Below are 20,619 nucleotides of genomic sequence, written 5' to 3'. Positions count from 1 at the left end.
AAATACTTATTTTCAAAAGCCAACCAAACAAATCTTAATATGATTACATGGCCATTTTTATAAAAATTGCTATGGTTCCTAAATGTGAATAAAAATATTTTCCCAGCTTCCTTAATGATTTAGTTGGTAAATCCACCACCCCATATAAAACTGAGCCTTTCAGACAAGGAGGGTCTCACGTGCAATCCCCAATAGGTGATTATATAGAATTTATAGCACAGAAACAGGCCATTCGGCCCAAATGATCCATGCAGGTGTTTATGCTCCACACGAGCCTCCTTTCACCCTACTAACCTTATCAACATATCCTTCTATTCATTTTTCCCTCATGTACTTATCTAGCTTTCCCTTAAATGCATTTATGCTATTTGCCTCATCTGCTCCTTGTGGTAGCAAGTTCCGCATTCTAACCACTCTCTGGGCAAAGAAGTTTCTCCTGAATTCCATATTAGATTTATTAGTGACTATCTTATATTCATGACCCCAATTTTGGAATCCTCCACCTACAGAAACAGCTTCTCTTTCTACCCTATCAAACCCCTTCATAATTTTGAAGATCTCTAAAGATCTCACTGCTCAGCCTTCTCTTTTCTAGTGAAAAGAGCCCCAGCCTGTTCTGTTGGTGTTAACAACTCAAGATTTATACAGATTAATGTGAAAGTGTATTTATATGTTACATGTGGCCCCAAAGCTCCATAACACCTGTGCAGTTTAGGAGAATCAAGGATTCTGTGGTTCATCTCATATGATTCCAGTGTTCTTGCCTCCACTGTCTTTATCGGGAAATCAATTCCACATGTTGAAGAGTCCTGACGACACTCAGACATGAACTAGAGTTCATTTTATACAAGATGTGCAATCTGGCAACTGAGACAAATAAATCGTCACACACACACACACTTCACAGTGAGTGGTAGAATTAGAGCATTATAGTGTGCAGTGGGATGGCAAATACCTGCACATTCACTCAGCAGATCCCCCAAAACCCATTTGTGACTTACTCATGAGTGTCTGGTCAGCCTCACTAGACATTGCCTTTCCCTCTCATACTAGTAGAAGTGTTGCATCCTGTGGTTAGCTCCCAAGAGACAGAGACATGGGCTCAAGTTCCAGGCCAGTCTGTCACTTCCTGAGAATGAGTGCCATTGTCCCTCAGCCAGGACTATAGTTTATAAATATATATATTTTTTAAAGTAACAAAAAGTATGAACTTACTTCAATCCTGATTTAGTTGATCTCAGTCTGAGTAGTGGTAAGGGAGATAAATGTGCCTCAATGCCCTGGACTAAGGAAGGGAAAAGTCTGATTGACATGGTGTCCCAACATAAGTTAGCACTTTCAAGAAAGGAGGGGGAAATTGGATGGAAAGTATTTTCTTTTTAGATCTAAACTTACCTTCTACCAGTTTGAACCTATAGTTCCTGGTGATGCTTTCACAATTTAAAGTAATTTTTCAGATTTACATTTTCCATACTGTTTCCTTTCATTTCTTTGAAATGAAACCTCGATCAATCCCTATGTCACCTTAAAAGAGAATCTCACAGGATTACACCCTCCCTCCTGCAGTTACTGATGTGCAATCTCTTTCCCATTAACCTGAGCACTCATTGCCCGCCTGTCATTGTGCTGTGGCTCCGTCTCCATGGAAACCAGGCCGCCCGGAGCGGTTTGAGGGCCGGACCTGGAACCGTCCGTGCAGCAATTAGTTCCCGTGGCTGCAGACTGAAGAAAGCGGCGGCAACGGGTTCCGCTGGAATAATCGCTGCGGTTTAACTTGGCCTGTGGTGAGTAAAAGCGGTCACAGCTCCCTTTGAGGAAGCATCAGTAACGATATATTTTAGTACCAAAGCCCGTTAGCCGCCTAGCGGGCGATTTGATTCAGTTGCAAGCTGTGACTTTTCATTGCAGCTTCTGTCAATGTTAAATGGCCCCCGCCGTGACTTGAGTGAAGAAGATATACCTCCCAGTCTGGGTAGGTGGGCCAGATAGAGGAGAAGGGCCCGGCTTCCGTTCTTGATTCCTGACGAGTTCAGCAGTTCTCAGCCAGAGTGGCCTTACGATTGACCTCAGTGGCCCTGGGTTAGTGAGAGGAAAAATCAGCCAGGGTTCCCACTCCTCTTCACTATCCATTGAAATTGCCTATGTGTGGTCTTCGGAGCAGGGCAGGGTCAGGTTTGGCTACAATGCCAACAGTCAAATAACATTGTCTAGGCTCGCACATCAACAGAGGCTACTTGTGCGACGTTCACACAGGATGACAATCGCCCATGAAATTGTATCCCTGTAAGAAGCCATTGCCGTCAGGAGAGGAGTAGAACAATTTGGCATTTTATAAATGATTTGTAGTCCACTTGGGCCTCATACCCAAGTTTTATTGTATTTTTGGAGTGAAATACCTCTGAATGAGAACCAGATCTGTTTAAAAAGTGCACCTTAACCATGTGGTTGTAAAGCCTTCAGCTGCCTTGGCATCATTCAATGGAACTCCCTACCTAACTATCTCTGCCTTTTCACTTCTCAATCCTCTTTTAAAAGCTAATCAAAACCCAAATTTTGATCAGTCTTTCAGTTGCCACTCCTTATCTCTTCCTCCAAAGCTTGGTGTTCATTTCCCTGCCTATTTCCAGTTGGGAAGCACCTTACGATGATTTTTTTTATGTTAAAGGTGCTATCTAAATGCAAGTTGTTATTATATACGTTTAGCCCAATGATAAGCCATTTCAAACAGCGTTCAGACCAACTCGGTCTTTACCTTCAAATTGTTCATTTTGCAGAAGATGGAACCATCTTGTCGTAAGGAGAAACCAAAGCCAAAGGAGCCAGCCTACCGAGGGGACAAAGCCAAACAGAAATCTGCTTTACAAGAACTCAAACAGAGGCAGCGAGCTGAGGTATATGGTACAAGGACGATATGCTGATTAAGCGCTCTGTGAATTACAAATCAAGAGGCCAACTGAAGAGGATCTGGTGATGTCCAAACCAATGAGAGTAGAGATCAAGCAGTTTATGTTTGTCATCTGAACCCAAGATTGAATTAGTCTTTGACGGTGGTTATCCTGTATTATTGGTCCGCAACTGGTAGCTACTGTGTACCTGATTTATGCTGCCTGATTGAAATCATACTCTTCTCCCAGTCAGTAAATTTTGATGGGCTTGCCAGTGTGGGCAGGAGCATCTGCTTTCTCAGAATATTAAAGAAAAACTAACTGTTAGATTGCAAAGTTTACAGGTGGTCCAACAGACCACATAAACACCTCTTAAACCTGGATCGACACCACAGTGAATTCATATGCGATATCAAGCCCACGTGGAGTAAGACAACCTCTCTAAGGAGGAGTGTCTCAGACCCATTGCGCTTCAGATCCTGATCAGCGTTATATTGTGGTTTTTGTGTTGCTTTGGAAATCGCTTCACAACAACACATAAGCGTCAGTATAAATGCACAATTAAATCTGCTGAGAGGTGTAATAAATGATCATCTTGGAAAATTGCATTTTCTTACCCTTTTGAAGTGTGTGTGGTTTTTTTCCCATTGCCATTAATGAAGCTCCAAGCAATATTAGTTTTACCTCAGTCAAAATGAATCAAGCGAGCTCTTAAGGAATATCAGTGCTCGGACTAATGGGATGAAAGTCTCTCTTGTCTGCTGGCTGTAAGGGTCTTAATGTGAAATGAGTTTGGGAAGTCTCCATCCAATTCTTCCTAGTGATTAATAACTCCAGTTTGAAAACCTCTATTCATAAATCTACAAAAGATTTGTTTCTTCAGCAACCCTTTGCTCCCAATGGAGAGCCTTACGTGACAGGCGTGCAGGTCAAAGAATTGGCGCTGCAGTGGCCCTATCTCTGGTCTGAATTCCTGCCGAATTAAGATATTCACTAGGAGTGCAGGATTCCTGAATTTACTGTTATCTGTCCATGATTACATTGTTTACATCTTTTCATTGGTACGATGCTAATCTTTGTGCTGTCTCCGCCTCCCCCAACAGATCTACGCTTTGAACAAAGTGATGACGGAGCTGGAACAACAACAATTTGAGGCATTCTGCAAGCAGATGCAGTCGCAGAGCGAATGAGGACAGCACTGCCTACCTGACACTCCACGGCCCAGATCAGGCAGCCATTTTTAACACTAAATGCATACGAAGAATGACGCATTAAAAACAAAACGATCCTGTTCTTTGTTCATAAACATACCTCAGAGTTAGGCAAAAAAAACCTCGTCTCAGATTACAACCTTTTCGTCAGCAGAATAGGACCACATTGAATTATTTTGTTTCCCTCGAGTTAAAACATTTCTGGTTACTGTAAAGCAGGGACTGCAATCAGCCAGGGTTGCCGCTCCTGATTGAAGTCCAATGTCTCTTGCTGAAAAGTATGCACGTGTCGATGTTGGGTGAAGACCAGGAAAGCTTTGGCTGTAATGTCCTGCCTGCTGGAATAGCCTACTAGTGCTTACTGTCCAAGCAAAATGAAGAATGGTCAATGGAGTGAGGCACTGGGGGGCTGTCCATCCTCTCCTGAATCTAGATTTCAAACAGAGATTCATACTGGTCCAGCTTCTCTTGCTGTATGCAAAGGATGCCAATCGTCGACCATTTTATGAAGTGAGCTTACAAGAATATCCCTCACGCAATTCTTGTATTTAAATTTGGTCTTGTATAAGAAAGTCTGGAGCGAGTAAAGGCCATTTGAACCATCAAGCCTGCTGCACCCAGAATCCATGTTTTATTTTATCATCGACTCCACCCTAAACCACCAGCACCATTTCCGATGGATCCGCTCCAATAAGGAAGACTAAATTCCTTCTCCGACCTCCCCTGAAAAGTATCAAGCAGTGCTAATAATATCTCTGTAACCCACAAACCCTCTCCTCCTCCTCAACAGATATCAATCCAGTTCCCTCTTAAAGTTGACTCTTGAATCTGCTCCATTCTCCAGGAATCTGTTCTAAATGTGCACCACCTTATGGGGGAAAAATGGCTTTTCTGACCTTTGACCTTGCTCGAATCTTATGAAGTTTGTAGTTGTGTCCTCTTATTTTTCTACTTCTTTTAAATAAGCTTAACTTTCTTTCAAGCCACTATCGACTTGCTTTGCTTTGCTTTGCTTTCAGCCAGAGGAGTTAAGAAGCTTCCTAGCATTGAGTGCAAAGTGAATCTGCAGCTCAATTCTGGAGTCAGTACCTGATCAGACTCCAGACCGAAGCAGAGTGAGACTCCTTTCTCCAGCTTGACAATGCCGATACATTTGCAGTGTAAATGCACCTTATGGGTCATTGGTATCTTGGGTCAACTTCATTAAGTTTTAAAGAGCCCTTGGGACAATCTTACTTTCCCAAACATCACTGTTTGGCTATTTCCTTTTTTAGTAGATCTGTTTTGAAAATAGGAGTTTCTATCTAGCCTGAAATACCTATACGTAACAGGTCTCCAGGGATGATGTAAGATCATTCACTCTAGCTTAACCCCCAATTGAGAAGGCCAAATATGTCCTCCTTCCACCTCCCAACTGTTGCTGTAGACAGAGTATTGGAGCAATGCAGTCAGGAGACCCGTCTGTAATGTTAAGGGTTGGGGCCGGCATAGATGGTCCAGAATTTTCCTGGACAGATCAGGAGAAACGTAAGCTGTAAAGGTTCAGAATCCTCCTCCGAGAGTGCCGTTCAGAATTGGAGTGCAAAATGGAGCACAGCAATGAAAAAAGTTAGATTACCTAATTTGTGGAGTCTTCATCCTTCAAATGGAAGTACTTTCCCATCGAGTCTCCAGAGAAAATGTGTATCTATATACTTGTGTTTATATGTTTCAGTATTTATTGTCATTAAATACTGTAATTTGTACATTGTGTTATGTCAGCTTCCCTGGAGAAAGTCCAGGTAATGACCCAAGAGAGGCAAGATGGCTGCCATTGTAAATGACCATAAGGGTGGAATGTTAAAGCGGCATGAAAGTCTTTGGGAGAACTTTTTGTTCGAAATACTGCCCAATCTCAATGTAAAAATAAAGTTATGAAGATATTTTATATTTAAACCAGTCATATTTCTTGCTCCAATGGAGACCGGCCGCATCAGGCCTCCTTCATTCTGGAGCCATGCCAGTGATGTCACTGATGGGAAGGAGCCGTTTGTATCCCAGAGCAGCTTCATTCATTTTAATGGGAACTGAGACGCCCGACCCTGGGGAAACACATGACTGGCAAAGTCAACAGAGAAGTCGGGCAGCTGTGCATTGGCTCTCAAACTGAACTACTGCAGGGTGCCGCATGCTCTGCCTTGTCAGTGAGCATCAGCAGAGCTGTCCTAGTGCGGAGGAGGCTCGAAATGGTGATTGCCATCTTGTGCAGGAAGTCTGACTTTTTAAATATTGCAATTTTCATATTTTTTTAATAAATATGGGGAGAGGGATACTCTGAACAAAAATTACCCTCCCCCCCCCCATCTCTCCTTTTCCCCTTTAATTATTCCCTACATTATCAACAGTTCAAAAGTACTTTGTTGCTCTGTAAAGTGTTTTGGGACATCCTGAGGATGTGAAACGCACTATATAAATGCAAGTCCTTTCCTTTTGATGTCAGCACAAACGGGGTGAAGTTTGTGATGGTTACAAATTGAAATGTTTTGCCCTTATTTCAAAGAGCAAAAACAAATAAAGCAATGTGCCACTTTCAATCTTTAGCTTTAACTGAGGCAATGATGGCTTGAATTTTATTTTGTTGCCTAATGTTATAAAAAGATTTTTTTTTTAACATATGAAAATTTTGTAGAGGATCGACCTCTACTCTTCCTAGAGCCATGGCAGCCAATTTACGCACAGCAAGCTCCCACAAACAGCAGTGAAATAAATGACTAGATAATCTGTTTTTGTGATGTTGGTTGAGGGATAAATATTGGCCAGGAGACTGGGAAGAATTCGCCTGCTCGTTCAATAGTGCCATGGCATCTTTTACATCCACCTGAGGGGGCAGACGGGGCCTCGGTTTAACGTCTCATCTGATCACCTCCAACAGTGCAGTATTCCTTCATTACTGCACTGAAGTGTCAGCCTGGATTATGCGCTCAAGTCTCTGGAGTGGGACTTGAGCCCACAAGCCTCTGACCCAGAGGCGAGAGTACTACCACTGAGCCGAGGCTGACACCCATGCCTAGTCCAAGAAGCATTGAGTTCGATGTAACTTTTCTGAACATTTCTTTCCTCTAAAATGTCAGTCTTTTTGTTTTTTGTGTAATTCTGACTTCCATTTTTTCTGTTCCTTTCCCTCTTTTTTTAATGTTTCTTCAACACAAATCTCTGGTCTTGCCAGTGCAAAACCCTCAAGTTATTGCATCCACCCAAGGTACTGTGCAGGATCACAGAGCAGGAGCTGCACTACAGCAAAAACCTCACTGAGGCCACAGAGAGATTGGTTTCTCATTTTTGTATGAAACAAAACTGGTGTTTGTTGTATTTATGAATTAATTCACTGAAGAAGAAGTCTGACTGTTTACACATACTGATGGTGGGTACCCAGCTTGAACCTGGTATAATTCAATAACTTTTATAATAACCACATTAAGTAGCTTCACACAAAGCTCTGTAGCAGGTGTTGTCACGGATCTTTGTGGACCTCTACTAAATAAAAATTGCCTGGGAGTGTTCTTACAAAGTGTTTTGAGTTATTGGGCTCGAATTTGCCAGGCCTGCGGGTTTCCGGCGGGTTGGGTTTCGGGAGCATGGTCAACACGCTCGGCGAAATTAGTGGGTTGTCCGCGCGATCGTAGCAGGCAACCCACTAATAGGAATCAATTACCTGCTCCTCCGGGGTCCGCGGCGCTGGCCTGCGCGTCGGGCGGGCTGCGCATGCGCAGTACGATCTGTCAGCTGGAGGCTCTCTAGTTAAAGGGGCAGTCCTCCACTGACAGATGCTGCAACCAATGGAACACATTACAGCATGGAGCAGCCCAGGGGGAAGGCTGCTCCCAGTTTAATGATGCCTCACCCCAGGTATCACCAGATGGGGTGAGGAGGAGGGGGAGGACACAGATCTTCCCCCCGGCGGGCGGGAGTAAGCGGCCTGCCTCTGCCACCAAGAAGGCCTGGCTCGAGGTGGCAGAGGGGGTCACCTGCGCCACCAACATATCGCCCACCTGCATACAGTGCAGGAGGCGCTGCAATGACCGCAGTAGGTCAGCCACAGTGAGAACACGAAGTCTTTCCCCTACACTCCGTCTGCCACAACACTGCCCCCACCCCATATCTCCTTCGGCACCGCCAACACTACTCTGTCACATCACCCTTCATACCCACTCAAACCCCATCCTCATCTTACCTCCACCTACTCACCTCGCCAGTACTCATCCTGCCACTAACACGCAACCCAATCCTCATAGAATCTCATTGCTCCATCCCATACTCACCCTCTCGTGCATCTCCCTCACGGCCAGCCTCACTCAACCTGCCACCACCTGTGCTGCAGCCACAGGGCATGCATCACATATGTGCAGTAGGCAGCGTAAGGCAAACGTGTCATGAGCATGAAGGGGGTGCACAAGGGTGTCTGAGGGTTTGTCCTGGGTGTTACCTATATTGAATTTCAGAGCAACAAACAGCACACATTATATTGACACCACCACTGCCATGTCTCCGCGAATCCTGTCCGTTGTGTCCAATAATGCCCGCTCCTGGGTATCACTATGAGGACCCACCACTGATGCCACCCATCGTGTTACTGCAGAGTAGGTGCAGGTGTATTTGCAGGGCTCTTCCGCGCAGACGACTGAGAGACATCGGCGGTGTAGCCGGCTGCACCCTGGAAGGATGCAGAGGAGAAGTTGTGGAGGGCAGTGGTGACTTTGACAGCGACAGGTAAGCAGTTGGTGCTGGGGCCAGCCAGGAGCAGCTCGGCTTGAAAGAGCCTGCAGATCTCCACGACTACATGTCGAGCGAATCTGCGCCTCCCTGTGCACTGCTGCTCGGAGAGGTCCGGGGAGCTGCGCCTCGGTCTGTGGACCCTGTGGCAAGGGTAGTGCCCTCTGCGATGCGTCTCTCTCTGCGGTAGCCCTCCCTCCTGCTGTGCAGGTGGGCGTGCAACAACACCGTGTTGGGGGGCTCCACGTCTCTGCGGCAGACGGCGTGGACTGCGAGGCTGCTGGGGCTGGTCATGCTGTTCGTCCTCCGAGGGTGTCCACGCACCACCCATCTGGCAGGTGTTGGTCTGAGGGGTTGTGCAGGGTAGGTGGGTGGTTCCTCGGACTGGGGCTGCGGTTTCGTGTCGGTCTGTCCTCTGGCTTGGCGGGGGGTGGTGGAGGGCAGGGGTTGCCCTATGTGACGCGGTGGCCTCCTGCGTGGGTGAGGGCTCTCCCCCGTGGAGTGCACCTTGGCACCTGCCACAGGCTGCTGGCTGCAACACGCCTGGTTGGAGAGGGACTGTTTCCCCCAGTGTGTGAAACTCACTGCCTTGAACCTAAAATCCCACACTTCCTCTTTTGACAGCTGCTTCAGCTCATTAAATGACCTCAACAAGCAAGGTAAGTACACTCAAGTGGAACCCCGCTGGCTTTAATTGCCTGCGGGATTCCCACCAGCGGGGCTTGTGCACGCAGCCCCGCACATCAGCACGGTACCCGGAAGTGGCCGGGATTTCGGCGCGATCCGGTCACGTGACCGGATATCGGGATTTTTCGGGGCGCCCCCGCTGGAAACCCGCAGGAAACCCGACGCGAAAATCGAGCCCATTGTCTCTGCTAAACAGCCGCTAACATGCTGATGCCATTGTCTTTGGCTCCCGCCACAAACTCTGTTCCCTAGCCACTAACTCCATCCGCCTCCATGGTCACTGTCTGAGGCTGAACCAGAGTGTTTGCAACCTCGACATCCTTTTTGATCCTGAGCTGGGCTTCTGACCCCATACCCGCTCCACCACCAAGACTGCATACTTCCACCTCCGTAATATCATCCATCTCCACCCCTGCCTCTGCTCATCTGCTGCTGAAATCCTCATCCATGTCTTTGTTACCTCCAGACTCAACTATTCCAAAGCTCTCCTGGCTAGCATCCCACCTTCCACCCTCCATAAACTTGAGCTCATCCAAAACTCTGCTGCCCGTATCCTCGCAGCAAGTCCCGGTCGCCCATCACCTCTGTGCTCACTGACCTACACTGGCTCCTGGTCCACCAACACCTCGATTTTAAAATTCTCATCCTTGTGTTCAAATCCCTCCATGGCCTCGTCCCTCCCTATCTCTGTAACCTTGTCCAGCCCTACAACCCTCCGAGATCTCTGCACTCCTCCAATTCTGGCCTCTTGTGCATCCCCGATTTTCATTGCTTTATCGTTAACGGCCGTGCCTTCAGCTGCCTAGGCCCTAAACTCTGGGATTCCCTCTCTAAACCTTTCTGCCTCTCTACCTCTCTCTGCACCTTTAAGTCACTCCTTAAAACCTACCTCTTTGACCAAGCTTGTGGTCACCTGTCTTACTATCTCGTCATATGGCTCGGTGTCAAATTTTGTCTGATAACGATTCTGTGAAACGCCTTGGGATATTGTTACTACGTTAAAGGTGCTATATAAATGCAATTTGTTGTTATTCTTGATAGGGATTTAGTAGTGCTATCAGGCATTTTACTTGGTTTGCCTGAATCTTGTGATTATTCTATTGCCTATTAACACCCTCCTTGTTGGTTTATATGCCACTGTACTATGAACAAGTGCATTTGTAGCATTCACATTTGCATGCTTCAATGCGGGGCACTGGGATGTATAGCTTAATGGAACTTTAGGTCCTGTCAAGTTTTTTTCCCCTTTCTGCAGAGGATTTACTGGCATCCATTCAATAACTGCCCAAGGTAGCACAATTCAAATCCACAGCTTGCTGCGAGAGAAATTGGAGGCACAGACCTCATCGCTGGGTGGTGTAACTCTGGTCTTGTGAATGGGTTGTCAAATATGAGAAGGATGGGGGGAGGGGGGCAGGGGGAGTGGCAAAGGGAGGAACTACTAGGGAGAGAATTATCTATACGAAAGGTTACAGCACGGAAGGAGGCCATTCGGCCTATCAAGTCGAACCGGCTCTATGCAAGAGCACTCCAGCTAGTCCCACTCCCCCGCCCTATCCCCGTAGCCCTGCAAATTTTTTCGTTTCAAGTACTTATCCAGTTCCCTTTTGAAGGCCATGATTGAATCTGCCTCCACCACCCCATTACATTTCTGTTTACTTTTATTTAAAATGAAATACGTGTGCTTCAAGAGGGGGATTTTAGTGTTGAGGAATGGAGCACTTTCCATTTCAGGCATCCAGTACCATTATTAAACACTCCCAGGTCAGTTAAAACAGGGTTGAATCGCAGTGTAAAGCTCTCTCTACTTTGCTCTAAGGTGTCTCAGCACTCTCCTTAGAAGAGTGACCCTTCTGTGGAAATCTGATAGTTTACCATTTCCCACACAAACCATTCTGTGACTTCAATAAGTGATATTGCCAATGAATATTAGATTATGGGAGAGTTTTGCACGATGGACCCATGCACCCTAGGGACAGGGTTGAGACTGGCCAAACTCATTACAGGTAGGACCTTTACAACCAACAGATAGAAGGGTCATCCCATCAGACTAGGCTGAATTTAATCCTAGGTCCCTGAGGTGAAAGATTAGTATCTAACTCATCCCAGTACACAGACACCCCACAAAAGTTCTACCCCTTCACCCCATCTTTCTCACTGATTTGATAGTATCATTTGTACACTACGTCATTTGTAATACTGCAATTTTAGAAAGAGAGTGATCATATTACAATTATTAATACTGACGTGTTGATTTCAGCTGAAAGACAATGAATATTGGTGAAGCAATTTGTGGAAACAGATATACAGTAATCCACTTTACATCAAAGGGTTCTTTGAAGGCAAGAACCAACATCTTTCCTATTATTTTAGCTGTATTGGTATTTGTTTTTCTTCCCTTCTCTTCCAAATGTGCTGAATTGTGCTGGGAGTACAGTCCCACAGGTGCAGGTTACCCTCTTGGTATCTTGCCAAGTGGCCATTCTATGCGTGTGCCTAGACAGCTGAGTGTCAGCAAGCTATGTGACACTGGAGGGTATCATTGCCAAGCCTGTTCCTGCCCTCACCAGGCATTCACACACATTTTCCAGTAGAGGTCACTAGATAGCAATCTGCCTGATTTTTTTTATCCATTTCTGGGACCAGAGGCACAGAGACCAATTATTGCCCCATCTGAGGTCAGCTAACTCAGCAGAGACTGAACCTAGTCCTTCTGCTATTGGAGGCGGCGGGGGGGCGGGCAGGCGGGGGTTCGGTTACAAAAAATCTTAGTCAACAGAGCCTTGTCCTTTTATATGAATAGCTCCATGGCCTTGCTCCACCCTATCTCTGCAGCCATCTTCTCTAACCAGATATCCCCTCCTGAATCCCCTCTGAATCTGGCCTCTCTTTGCCCCACCATCGGTAAGAGTCTTCAGCTGCCTCAGTGCTACTCTCTGGAACTCCATCCTTGAAGCTCGCTGCCTCTTTCTCTCTCCACCTTTAAAAACCTTCCCAAAAGCCATCTCTTTGACAAATCTTTTGGTCATCCTTCCCAATCTCTCCCTTCCTGGCTCAGGATCTGTTTTCCTGTGAAGTGCCTTGGGACATTTCTTAATGTTAAAGGCAATATATGAATACAAGTTGTTGATGAGTCATTGGAGAAGCTGAATACTGGAACCTTAAGATCATGTTGCACTGTCAAAGTCATGAATATTAAAGTGCTGGTTTCAGCTCACCAGGTATTCAACTGTTACTAATTGGTGTCAGTGAAGCAATTTGTGGCAAACATACAGACAGTGCAATACACTTTGGGGCCTTGGGTTTTTTTTGAAGACAAGAACCGATCTCTGACCTTTCCAGAATTAATTTGAAATCCATCCTATTTCATTCTTTAGACTGTCTGTGTCCACTCCTTTTCTACCCTATCCAGAATGCACTGAATCACGCTGGGTATGGTTTCACAAGCGCCAGCAAACTCTCTTGGATTTCACCACTGTGAACATTCTTCACCAGATCATAAGTATTCAACTGTAAGGGGCATCACAGTTGAAGGCAAATGGTTGTCACCCTGTATCGATAAATACAAACATTCCCACAAGAGACTTCGGACAATGATCAGCAGCAATATATTGGCTGATTTATCTGGTCCTTTGGATAAGGGCACTGAGGCCAATTATAGCACTCCATAGAAATGTTATGGTCCTGTTGAGATCATGGCCAACATCATCTTTAGAATTTAACTTCTCAGAGTTGAATGATAGAGACTGGAGTGGTCTCTGGTGTTTTTACTTCATCACCAACAGAACTTAAGGAGAAATTGAGTTTTCTCAGTACATTTTTAATCGGCGGGGAGAGTTTGCAAAAGCAAGTTGGAAATATTAGGCAATTAAATGTACTTCACAATGTGGAACTGAGCTATACAGGGCAGAAAGATCCCAGGTTCGATCCTCATTTTATGCAGAGTTTGCAAGGCTGATGCTACGGGTGCAACATTTCACCTTGGCTCCCCTGGACTAGGCAGGGGTAGGGGAAATCCAGAGCTGCTATTCATCGTGTGTGTGTGTGTGTGTGTGTTTGAGAGACATGAACCAAGGTTAGCTGTGATGCCTCATGTGGCTGAATAAACAGACAGCATTCAGTTTAAACCCACACATTTTTGCTGAGGTACCAAAGCATTAGTAGCGCTCATGAACCTGCACCCCAGCAACAGTCAGCACCGTCAGTATAGGAAGAACATTGAAGAAGGAAAATAAAAGCAAGCTTGATCGGCTTAATGGTCTTTTCTCCTCCTATACAGACATTTTAAACCCAAACAGGCTCAGGTTTCATCAAAATAAAACATCTTTGACACGTCTCAAAAAAATAACATGTCAAAATGTAAGCAGCATCCCATAATTTTATTAAGGACATAATCAAGGAGGAAACAAACTATGAGTGTTACATTCTGGAGGTCTGAGACCAACATGGTTGGAATCCCATCATGCATCTCCCACCACCCAATAATCCCACCGGAACCAAATCAAACACCTTCGAAAAGGTACTACGGATGGTCCTTAACATTCTGTGGGCTTAATGAATATTCCAACCTTAAAGGAAATCTCTTACATAGGCTGGTTTTATAGGTTGAATTGATGGGAGGTAGTTTTCACCTTCATATCAATGTGAACCATATACCTTTAGGACGTACTCTCACACTGTGTGGGTTTCACAGGAGCTGCAGCCAGGCGCAAAACCACAGTTTTAAAAGTCCTTTGGACAGTCTGGGAATTTTTTAAAATGTTCACTTTTTAAAAAAAATGTCAGCAGAGAGCCCATCAGCTCGCGAATGACATTGAAATTTCCCCGGCATTAGAAGGGCGCACTCAGCTCTGTCCCTGGGCAGGAAGCGATGCAGCAGCCAGCAACATAGCCCAGGGCTGCCTGCCCCATGCCACTTATTACAGTTGACTAGCTGGGACCAGTACATACAGTTCAGCAACATCCATTAAGTCAAGATGCAACCTTCACAAACCAGTCAGGGCTAAAAAGGTAGAACACAGCAGAGAAGGCTCCAGTTGACAAAAGAAATATTAATTTTAGAAAAACTTGCATTCTAATTAAAAAGGAGCTTTTAAAAGGTGGCATAACCATCCAAGCAGCCATTTTGTTCAACATTGTATTACTTCAAATGGCTTCTGCTTGTGAAGGTCAATGAGAATGAATTTGCAGTGTACTCATCAATCTTTGATTGAATAACTCTCGGGCTTCAGCAGTCAGTATATTTTTACACTTTGATGAATGTAGATTGTTCCACTAATTAGTTTGGGGAGCTGCTCTGCTCAGATGAAGGACTAGAACATGAACTGTTTACCAGTGGTCCACTAAGCAAAGGCACCACCCATTGTAGCACTAAGCCATACAGATTAGAAGGTTCTGGATTCAATGCCTCGTCTGTGCCTAGCCCACTGTTAAGAGACTAAAACTCGCCTCAGCAACCTGAGGGGGAAAGAGAGCGGGGAGCTGAGAGAAATCACTCAGTCAGGGTTCCTAGTCCCGATCAGTAGACATCGTATTGTTTTGGAACATGTGCATATATGGATTTTGGGTGAGGACAGGACCAAGTTCAGTTGCGATGCCTCCTCCAGTCAAATAGCCTCCCAACACTCAGTCTAGGTTCAGACAACCAATGGTCACTTGGCTGAGGTACTGAGTTGTGGCAGGCACCCATGGGATCAGCAAGGAGTCAAAGCCGACAGGGGACGAGGAAACCAGTAAGAAAAGTATTGATAGACATTGCATACAAATGTGGCCAATTTTCCAGCGGACGTAAAGGTGAATTATAGGCAAGGGTCAAAATCAACAATAAAGAGGCTCTCAGATTCTATTTTTTCCCCTGAACTGCAGTCCAAACAAAGAGAATCAGGTGAAATCAGCGGAGAGTCATGCTTCGTCAGCTTGAAATTAGCAAACGTCCATCAGCAGAAAACTTCCCCTTGCATCAGCGGAAAAGCTTTGCAGGGAACAAATAAAATGCTTTAAATTAACGGTCCCGAACCGTCCTCAGAGTGTAATGCTCAAAGGAGCTGACACATCATTAGATGTACCTCCAGCTGTTCCTCTTCCACTGAACTTGGTTCTGCTGTCTTTATGTGGCACGGGTGACTGAAGGCAGGCTCTACATCGACACAGAGAACATGAATCACTGCCTGTGCCAAACAGGTGACTTGCATCACTGCAGAATGCCGAAACTGTCATTTCCAGGTCTTGGCCTCATTTTGGAAATCATCTTTGTGGGGGGAGGGGGGGGGGAAGGAGGGAAAGAGCAATTATCAAACGCAACCACAACAAGGATTAACAATGGAGTATTTAAATTGATTTTAACATCCAGAAAAATCAATTCAATGCCAAATAGCAGCCGTTGTTTAAGCTTTGGCTTAGTTTGAGCCAGTACGTACAAGTCAAAAGAAATAAAATGAAGAATTTTGCCTTCTAAAAATAAATACTCGAGAGGAAAAGGAAAGAAGGTGAACGATGGGCCCAATAACTCACAGTAGCCCCTGGCTACTATAACAAGTCAAACCGTTATATCGGAGAACCTCGGGAACAAGCTTCCTGCAGTGGTTCAGTCAGTTTATCCAATAAGTGGCTAAGCCACACAAGCCAGAAAGGTCTCGGATCTAATCTCTCATTGTGTTGAGCAGGGGGTTTACTATAATGGGTCTCAATGTCCCTGGGATAGTGAAGGAAACCCCAAAAAAAAAAATCAGCCAGGGTCCTCACATCGTGTTACTATCCAACAACCTCTGCTGCAAGTACTACATATGGGGATGTTGGGTGAGGACAGGATCGGGGATGGCTGTGATGGCTTCCACAGTCAAATGGTCTGATTCTCACTGCCAAAGCTCGTGCGTGAAGAATATGTCAGCTGGGACGAGAGTGGGCCCCGAGTCTGTGGAACTGCACCCCCACTCGGAGTCAGCCCCTTCAGGAGAGAAAGAATTGACAAGAAAAAGGGGAGTGGAGATATGGCTCCTTACTTTGAATATAAAGTGGGAAGAACTTCTCCAAGGCAGAAAATGTCCATTTTAGACCCTTTACATTGGAGGGATACATGCAGAAATATGGCTTGTCCTAAAAAGCACTATAGCAGGACTGAAAGGAGTCACTTGGATCGCAGATGTTTTGTGTGGGGAGCTACCTAATGAGCCTTGTTCTGTCCTAACCCAACTATACAGAGTTTGCCAAACCAACAGAAACGCATCCACTACTTTTTTTTTAATGCTCAAGGTGAGTGGTGGCAGTGCTGGGGGTCAAAGCCCTTTCTGTACCAAAGCATCAAGCACGCCCAGATCAGAGACTGCACACATTAGACAGTGATGTTACCTCTGCTCTGCCCCAACTTCAGACGAGCACCCCCTATTATATTTGTGTGACTGCTCATTTCCCCTTCCTGTAAGCTCTCCCCACCAAGGATGCCAATTTAGTGCCATTTCAGAACGGTTCTGTGTTTCTGACCACACCCACTTGAATGCGGGTTGAGACCGCCCCAAACTGTTCGCACAGAGAGGAGAGTGTCATCCCATCAAAGTCCGGGTTGAATTTAAACCCTGGTCTCGGGGTGCATGTACGCTACAACTTTAGCGTTGATGTGCAGCGGAAACTTCACATTGACACGATGGCTGTAGTGTAAATCCAGAGTCAGGGCCCAACCTGACCCCAAAGCAAAGCTGAGCAAGTCTTCCTCCCCAGGGAAGACCGCCTTGCATCAGGGCTAAAATTGTAGTGTAAATGTATCTTGACAGATAAAAGCAGTCTACATTCGCCACCCAATCCCTAACCATTCATAAATAATTTGAGTTTCATTAAAGACACACCGACAGAAGTAAAGCAGAGTCCCAAGGCCGATACGCGCACATGTGCCCGGCATCCACGCATGTACGCAAGTCACTTTCCTCCACTGCAACAACTCCACATAAAAAAAATCTTAAAGCAACATGAACGAAAAGGAGTTCCCAAATCATCGATCGATATAGGTCCAGCCCTAATACCAAAGCGCGCTGGTTATTGTGAAAGGGTCTTTAAGACATCTCAGGTTGTCAGTTGCTAACAACTATTTTGCAGTTCGGCTAAAAATTCTCAACTGGTTTGGAGTCAGTTTTCGCGTCAAATCTCATTCACGTCAATTTGTGTCAGTTTCAATCGCTTACTTACCCACCCTGACGGGTGGGAATTACAGACGACTGACCTGGAAAGAAGCACAAAGGCACACAGACAGGCATGCAAACAAAATTCTGGGCAAAAGCCATCTGCTGCGATTTCTGTTTAAACCTCCGACGTTTAACCTCATGCTGGTGATGGGTTGTAAGTCGGAATGTGTCAAGTTTCAGGCATTGGGCCAAATGGGAATGGGGGAGGGAAAGAGAGAGGGGGGAGAGAGAGAGAAAACATAAAACTACTAAAACATAAAACCAATGAGGTGGCAGAATGCAGCGGAGGGAGAAGGGCACGTCTGCCCATACCACTAAGTTCCTGATTGCCACCTTGTCATTGAGGGGAAACAAAGAGAGATAGGACTTGGTACTCCCAAATGAGGTGGAAGGAAAAGGGAAAATAAAATGGAGGAAGAGGCACCAGAAATCTATTTTGATGCACTTCCCAGGGGGCCAGTTTGGATTGGCACAGACAGAGACAGCAACCTGGCAGCAGGATACCCACCTGTGCCCTCTTAGCAATTAATGCCATGACCAGAGGGCCGGGAAGAAAAATAGATGAGCTTAATCTTAAATTAAAATAAGGGGGAGGGGGAGAAACAGAATCAAAAAGGGAACTTTGCCCCTACAGCTCTGATTTTATCCCAGCAGATTTTCCCATTTCTGTTTAGATCCGGACGGTGTTGATTCGCAGCGGCTGAACGTTTTTCCCATTAGCGTGGCTCTGACCGGGGCTAAAGTATGGAAAAAACTTCCCGTTGAACTTCTCCCGGAAGGTGTAAAGCCAAGACATGTCGTCAGCATTGTAGAAGGTCAGGAGGCCTTTCTCGTAGTCAAAATACACGCCGACCTTCTCCAGCTTAGACTTGACATTCAGCCGGGTCCAGGGCTCAGTGCAGGCGCTGTACTGGTTCCCATCATGCATTACAATGCAATGGAAGCCTCTAGAAGGTTGGATCTGGATGCTTCCTTTCCGGCTGACGGACTCCAGTGCCACGCCAATCATCCACTGCGTTTTCTCGGACACCATCACCTCCCAGTAATGGACGCCATTGTCAAAGCCGTCCGACCCCAAGACAGACACCTCCACGTCGAAGCGCTTAGGAGAGTCTTGCAAAGGCTGTGGGTGGAGGTTACCGTAAGCCACAATGGTGCAGTCGTCGGAGAGGATGAGGCGTTGGTGGGCTGTTATAGGGTCCAATGTCAGCGCTGCTGGGACTGTGGGAAACAAGAATTTAAAAATTGTGATCGTGCTTTCAAAATGACACGCACTAACTACAAAATCAATGGATTATGGGTGAAAACATTCATGACCTCAGGATGTCCCAAATCACTTTACAGCCAATAAAGTACTTTTGAACTGTTGTAATGTAGGCAGCCAATTTGCACACAGCAAAGTCCCACAAACAGCAACGTGATAATGACCAGATCATTTTTTTTTGTTAAGTGATGTTGGTTGAGGGATAAATATTGGACAGGACACTGGGGAGAATTCCCCTGCTCTTCTTCCAATAGTGTCATGGGATTTTTTACATCCACCTGAGAGGGCAGATGGGGGCTCGGTTTAACGTCTGAAAGATGGCACCTCCGACAGTGCAGCACTCCCTCTGTACTGCGCAGAAGTGTCAGCCAGGATTATGTTTCAAGTCTCTGGAGTGGAACTTGAACCCACAATCTTCTGACTCAGAGGCGAGAGTGCTATCAATGAGCCACAGTTAACAAGTCGCTAGCTTGTTGGGATTCAACATTACAGCTGCTAGCCTCCCTCCCGTGACCATTCTCCACTTGTGGGACGACAGACTGTTACTAGGCTGTGATGCCTCCCATGTTTTAACAGCCAAGTGCAATCCTGCCCTCATCCAACATCCAACATATGAGCACTTTCCAGCAGAGGTCACTGGACTGTGATCAGTCCACACCTCGTGGCACATTTACCCTTGAAGAGTTTTCCTCTCCCTAGGCCAGGGACGGTAATACTAACTATAAGACACCGTCCTGCCACCACCCCAGTATGGAGATCAATCCTGGGCACCCCCATCCGTTAGGCTGAGTTCACACTGGACAGTGTATTTACCTTCTGAACCATTGAGAGCGCTAATTAATATTCCCTTTTTTCACAAGATCACAAGATATTGTAGAGAGAAGCCATTTAGCTCATCCATCCCAACAAAAGACCTCATCACATTCCCTCATCATATCATCCAACCGACTCTTGAATGAGTTTAATGTTTCACCTCCAGTACTATGCCAGGAAGACCACCCCAAGTACTAATCACTCTGCGTGACGATGTTCTTCCTGACATCTGTCCTAAATTCTACTTTTAATTGATTGTAACCTTTGTCTCTTTGATCTTTTAAAATAACTTTAAAAAAATATTTTCTCCTGTTTTCCCTCGGTTGGATCTCCCCAGGCAAGCACCATTCACACCTGAAGGTCGCCAATATTCTGCCAATGCAATTCTGAGGTGCCAGTGGGTGGCCCATGGCGACTCTCCCTCCCTGTCTGTGGCTAAGTCCTGGCCCGGCAGGAAGTGCTTATTCACAGTGATGGAATGGAAATAGGGATCATTCCACAATACCATCATGATCAGTAGTTTAACCATCTTGAAAATCGCAATGAAGCACGTTCTGCTTGAAAAAAACGCGCGCGCACACACACACACACACACACACACACACACACACATAAATCTATCACCAGAGGGAGCTGCAAAGAGGCATTCATGTGGGCATCTGACCATCTGAACAGCAATGTCATCACTAGACAGTACTTCACCATAACTTCCATTACATCTATTATATATAAAGCCACATGAAACTACTGAGCCCCGTCAATCTGGCCCTTGGAACCCAGGTTACTCAGTCTTATTTGGACCAAGAGCTCTCATTCACTGATTTGTCTTGTTTGTATCTTGT

The 20,619-nt window shown here is 45.7% G+C and overlaps 2 protein-coding genes across 5 annotated transcripts in view; one reads left to right on the top strand and one right to left on the bottom strand.

Annotated features, from left to right (window-relative positions):
- The first annotated feature begins 1,721 nt into the window (after positions 1–1,721).
- svbp (small vasohibin binding protein) lies at positions 1,722–7,643 on the top strand. The gene is made up of 3 exons (XM_067970618.1): positions 1,722–1,784; positions 2,775–2,891; positions 3,989–7,643. Exons 2-3 carry the CDS (start codon positions 2,778–2,780, stop codon positions 4,073–4,075), a joined length of 201 nt encoding a protein of 66 aa, XP_067826719.1. The 5' UTR covers positions 1,722–1,784; positions 2,775–2,777; the 3' UTR covers positions 4,076–7,643.
- A 6,249-nt stretch (positions 7,644–13,892) lies between these two features.
- Positions 13,893–20,619, bottom strand: part of trim62.1 (tripartite motif containing 62, tandem duplicate 1) — a 63,183-nt gene continuing 56,456 nt past the window's right edge. For 2 of the 4 annotated variants that reach the window (XM_067970615.1, XM_067970617.1), the window contains one exon: positions 13,893–18,921. In XM_067970615.1, the coding sequence (XP_067826716.1) occupies positions 18,371–18,921 (551 nt within the window). In that variant the 3' untranslated portion in view covers positions 13,893–18,370. The remainder of the gene's footprint in view (positions 18,922–20,619) is intronic. The other 2 variants (XR_010958239.1, XM_067970616.1) reach the window with 2 other exon arrangements.

Source organism: Heptranchias perlo, chromosome 32, assembly GCF_035084215.1.
Source record: "Heptranchias perlo isolate sHepPer1 chromosome 32, sHepPer1.hap1, whole genome shotgun sequence".
In the NCBI taxonomy this organism is placed as follows: Eukaryota; Metazoa; Chordata; class Chondrichthyes; order Hexanchiformes; family Hexanchidae; genus Heptranchias; species Heptranchias perlo.
This window is presented reverse-complemented; position numbering and strand designations above follow the sequence as displayed.

Excerpts from the sequence above, each read along its gene's own strand:
- svbp (XM_067970618.1), top strand. The coding sequence starts at position 2,778 with ATGGAACCATCTTGTCGTAAGGAGAAACCAAAGCCAAAGGAGCCAGCC. Across the intron at positions 2,892-3,988 it reads AACAGAGGCAGCGAGCTGAG|ATCTACGCTTTGAACAAAGT; the intron begins GTATATGGTACA and ends CTCCCCCAACAG.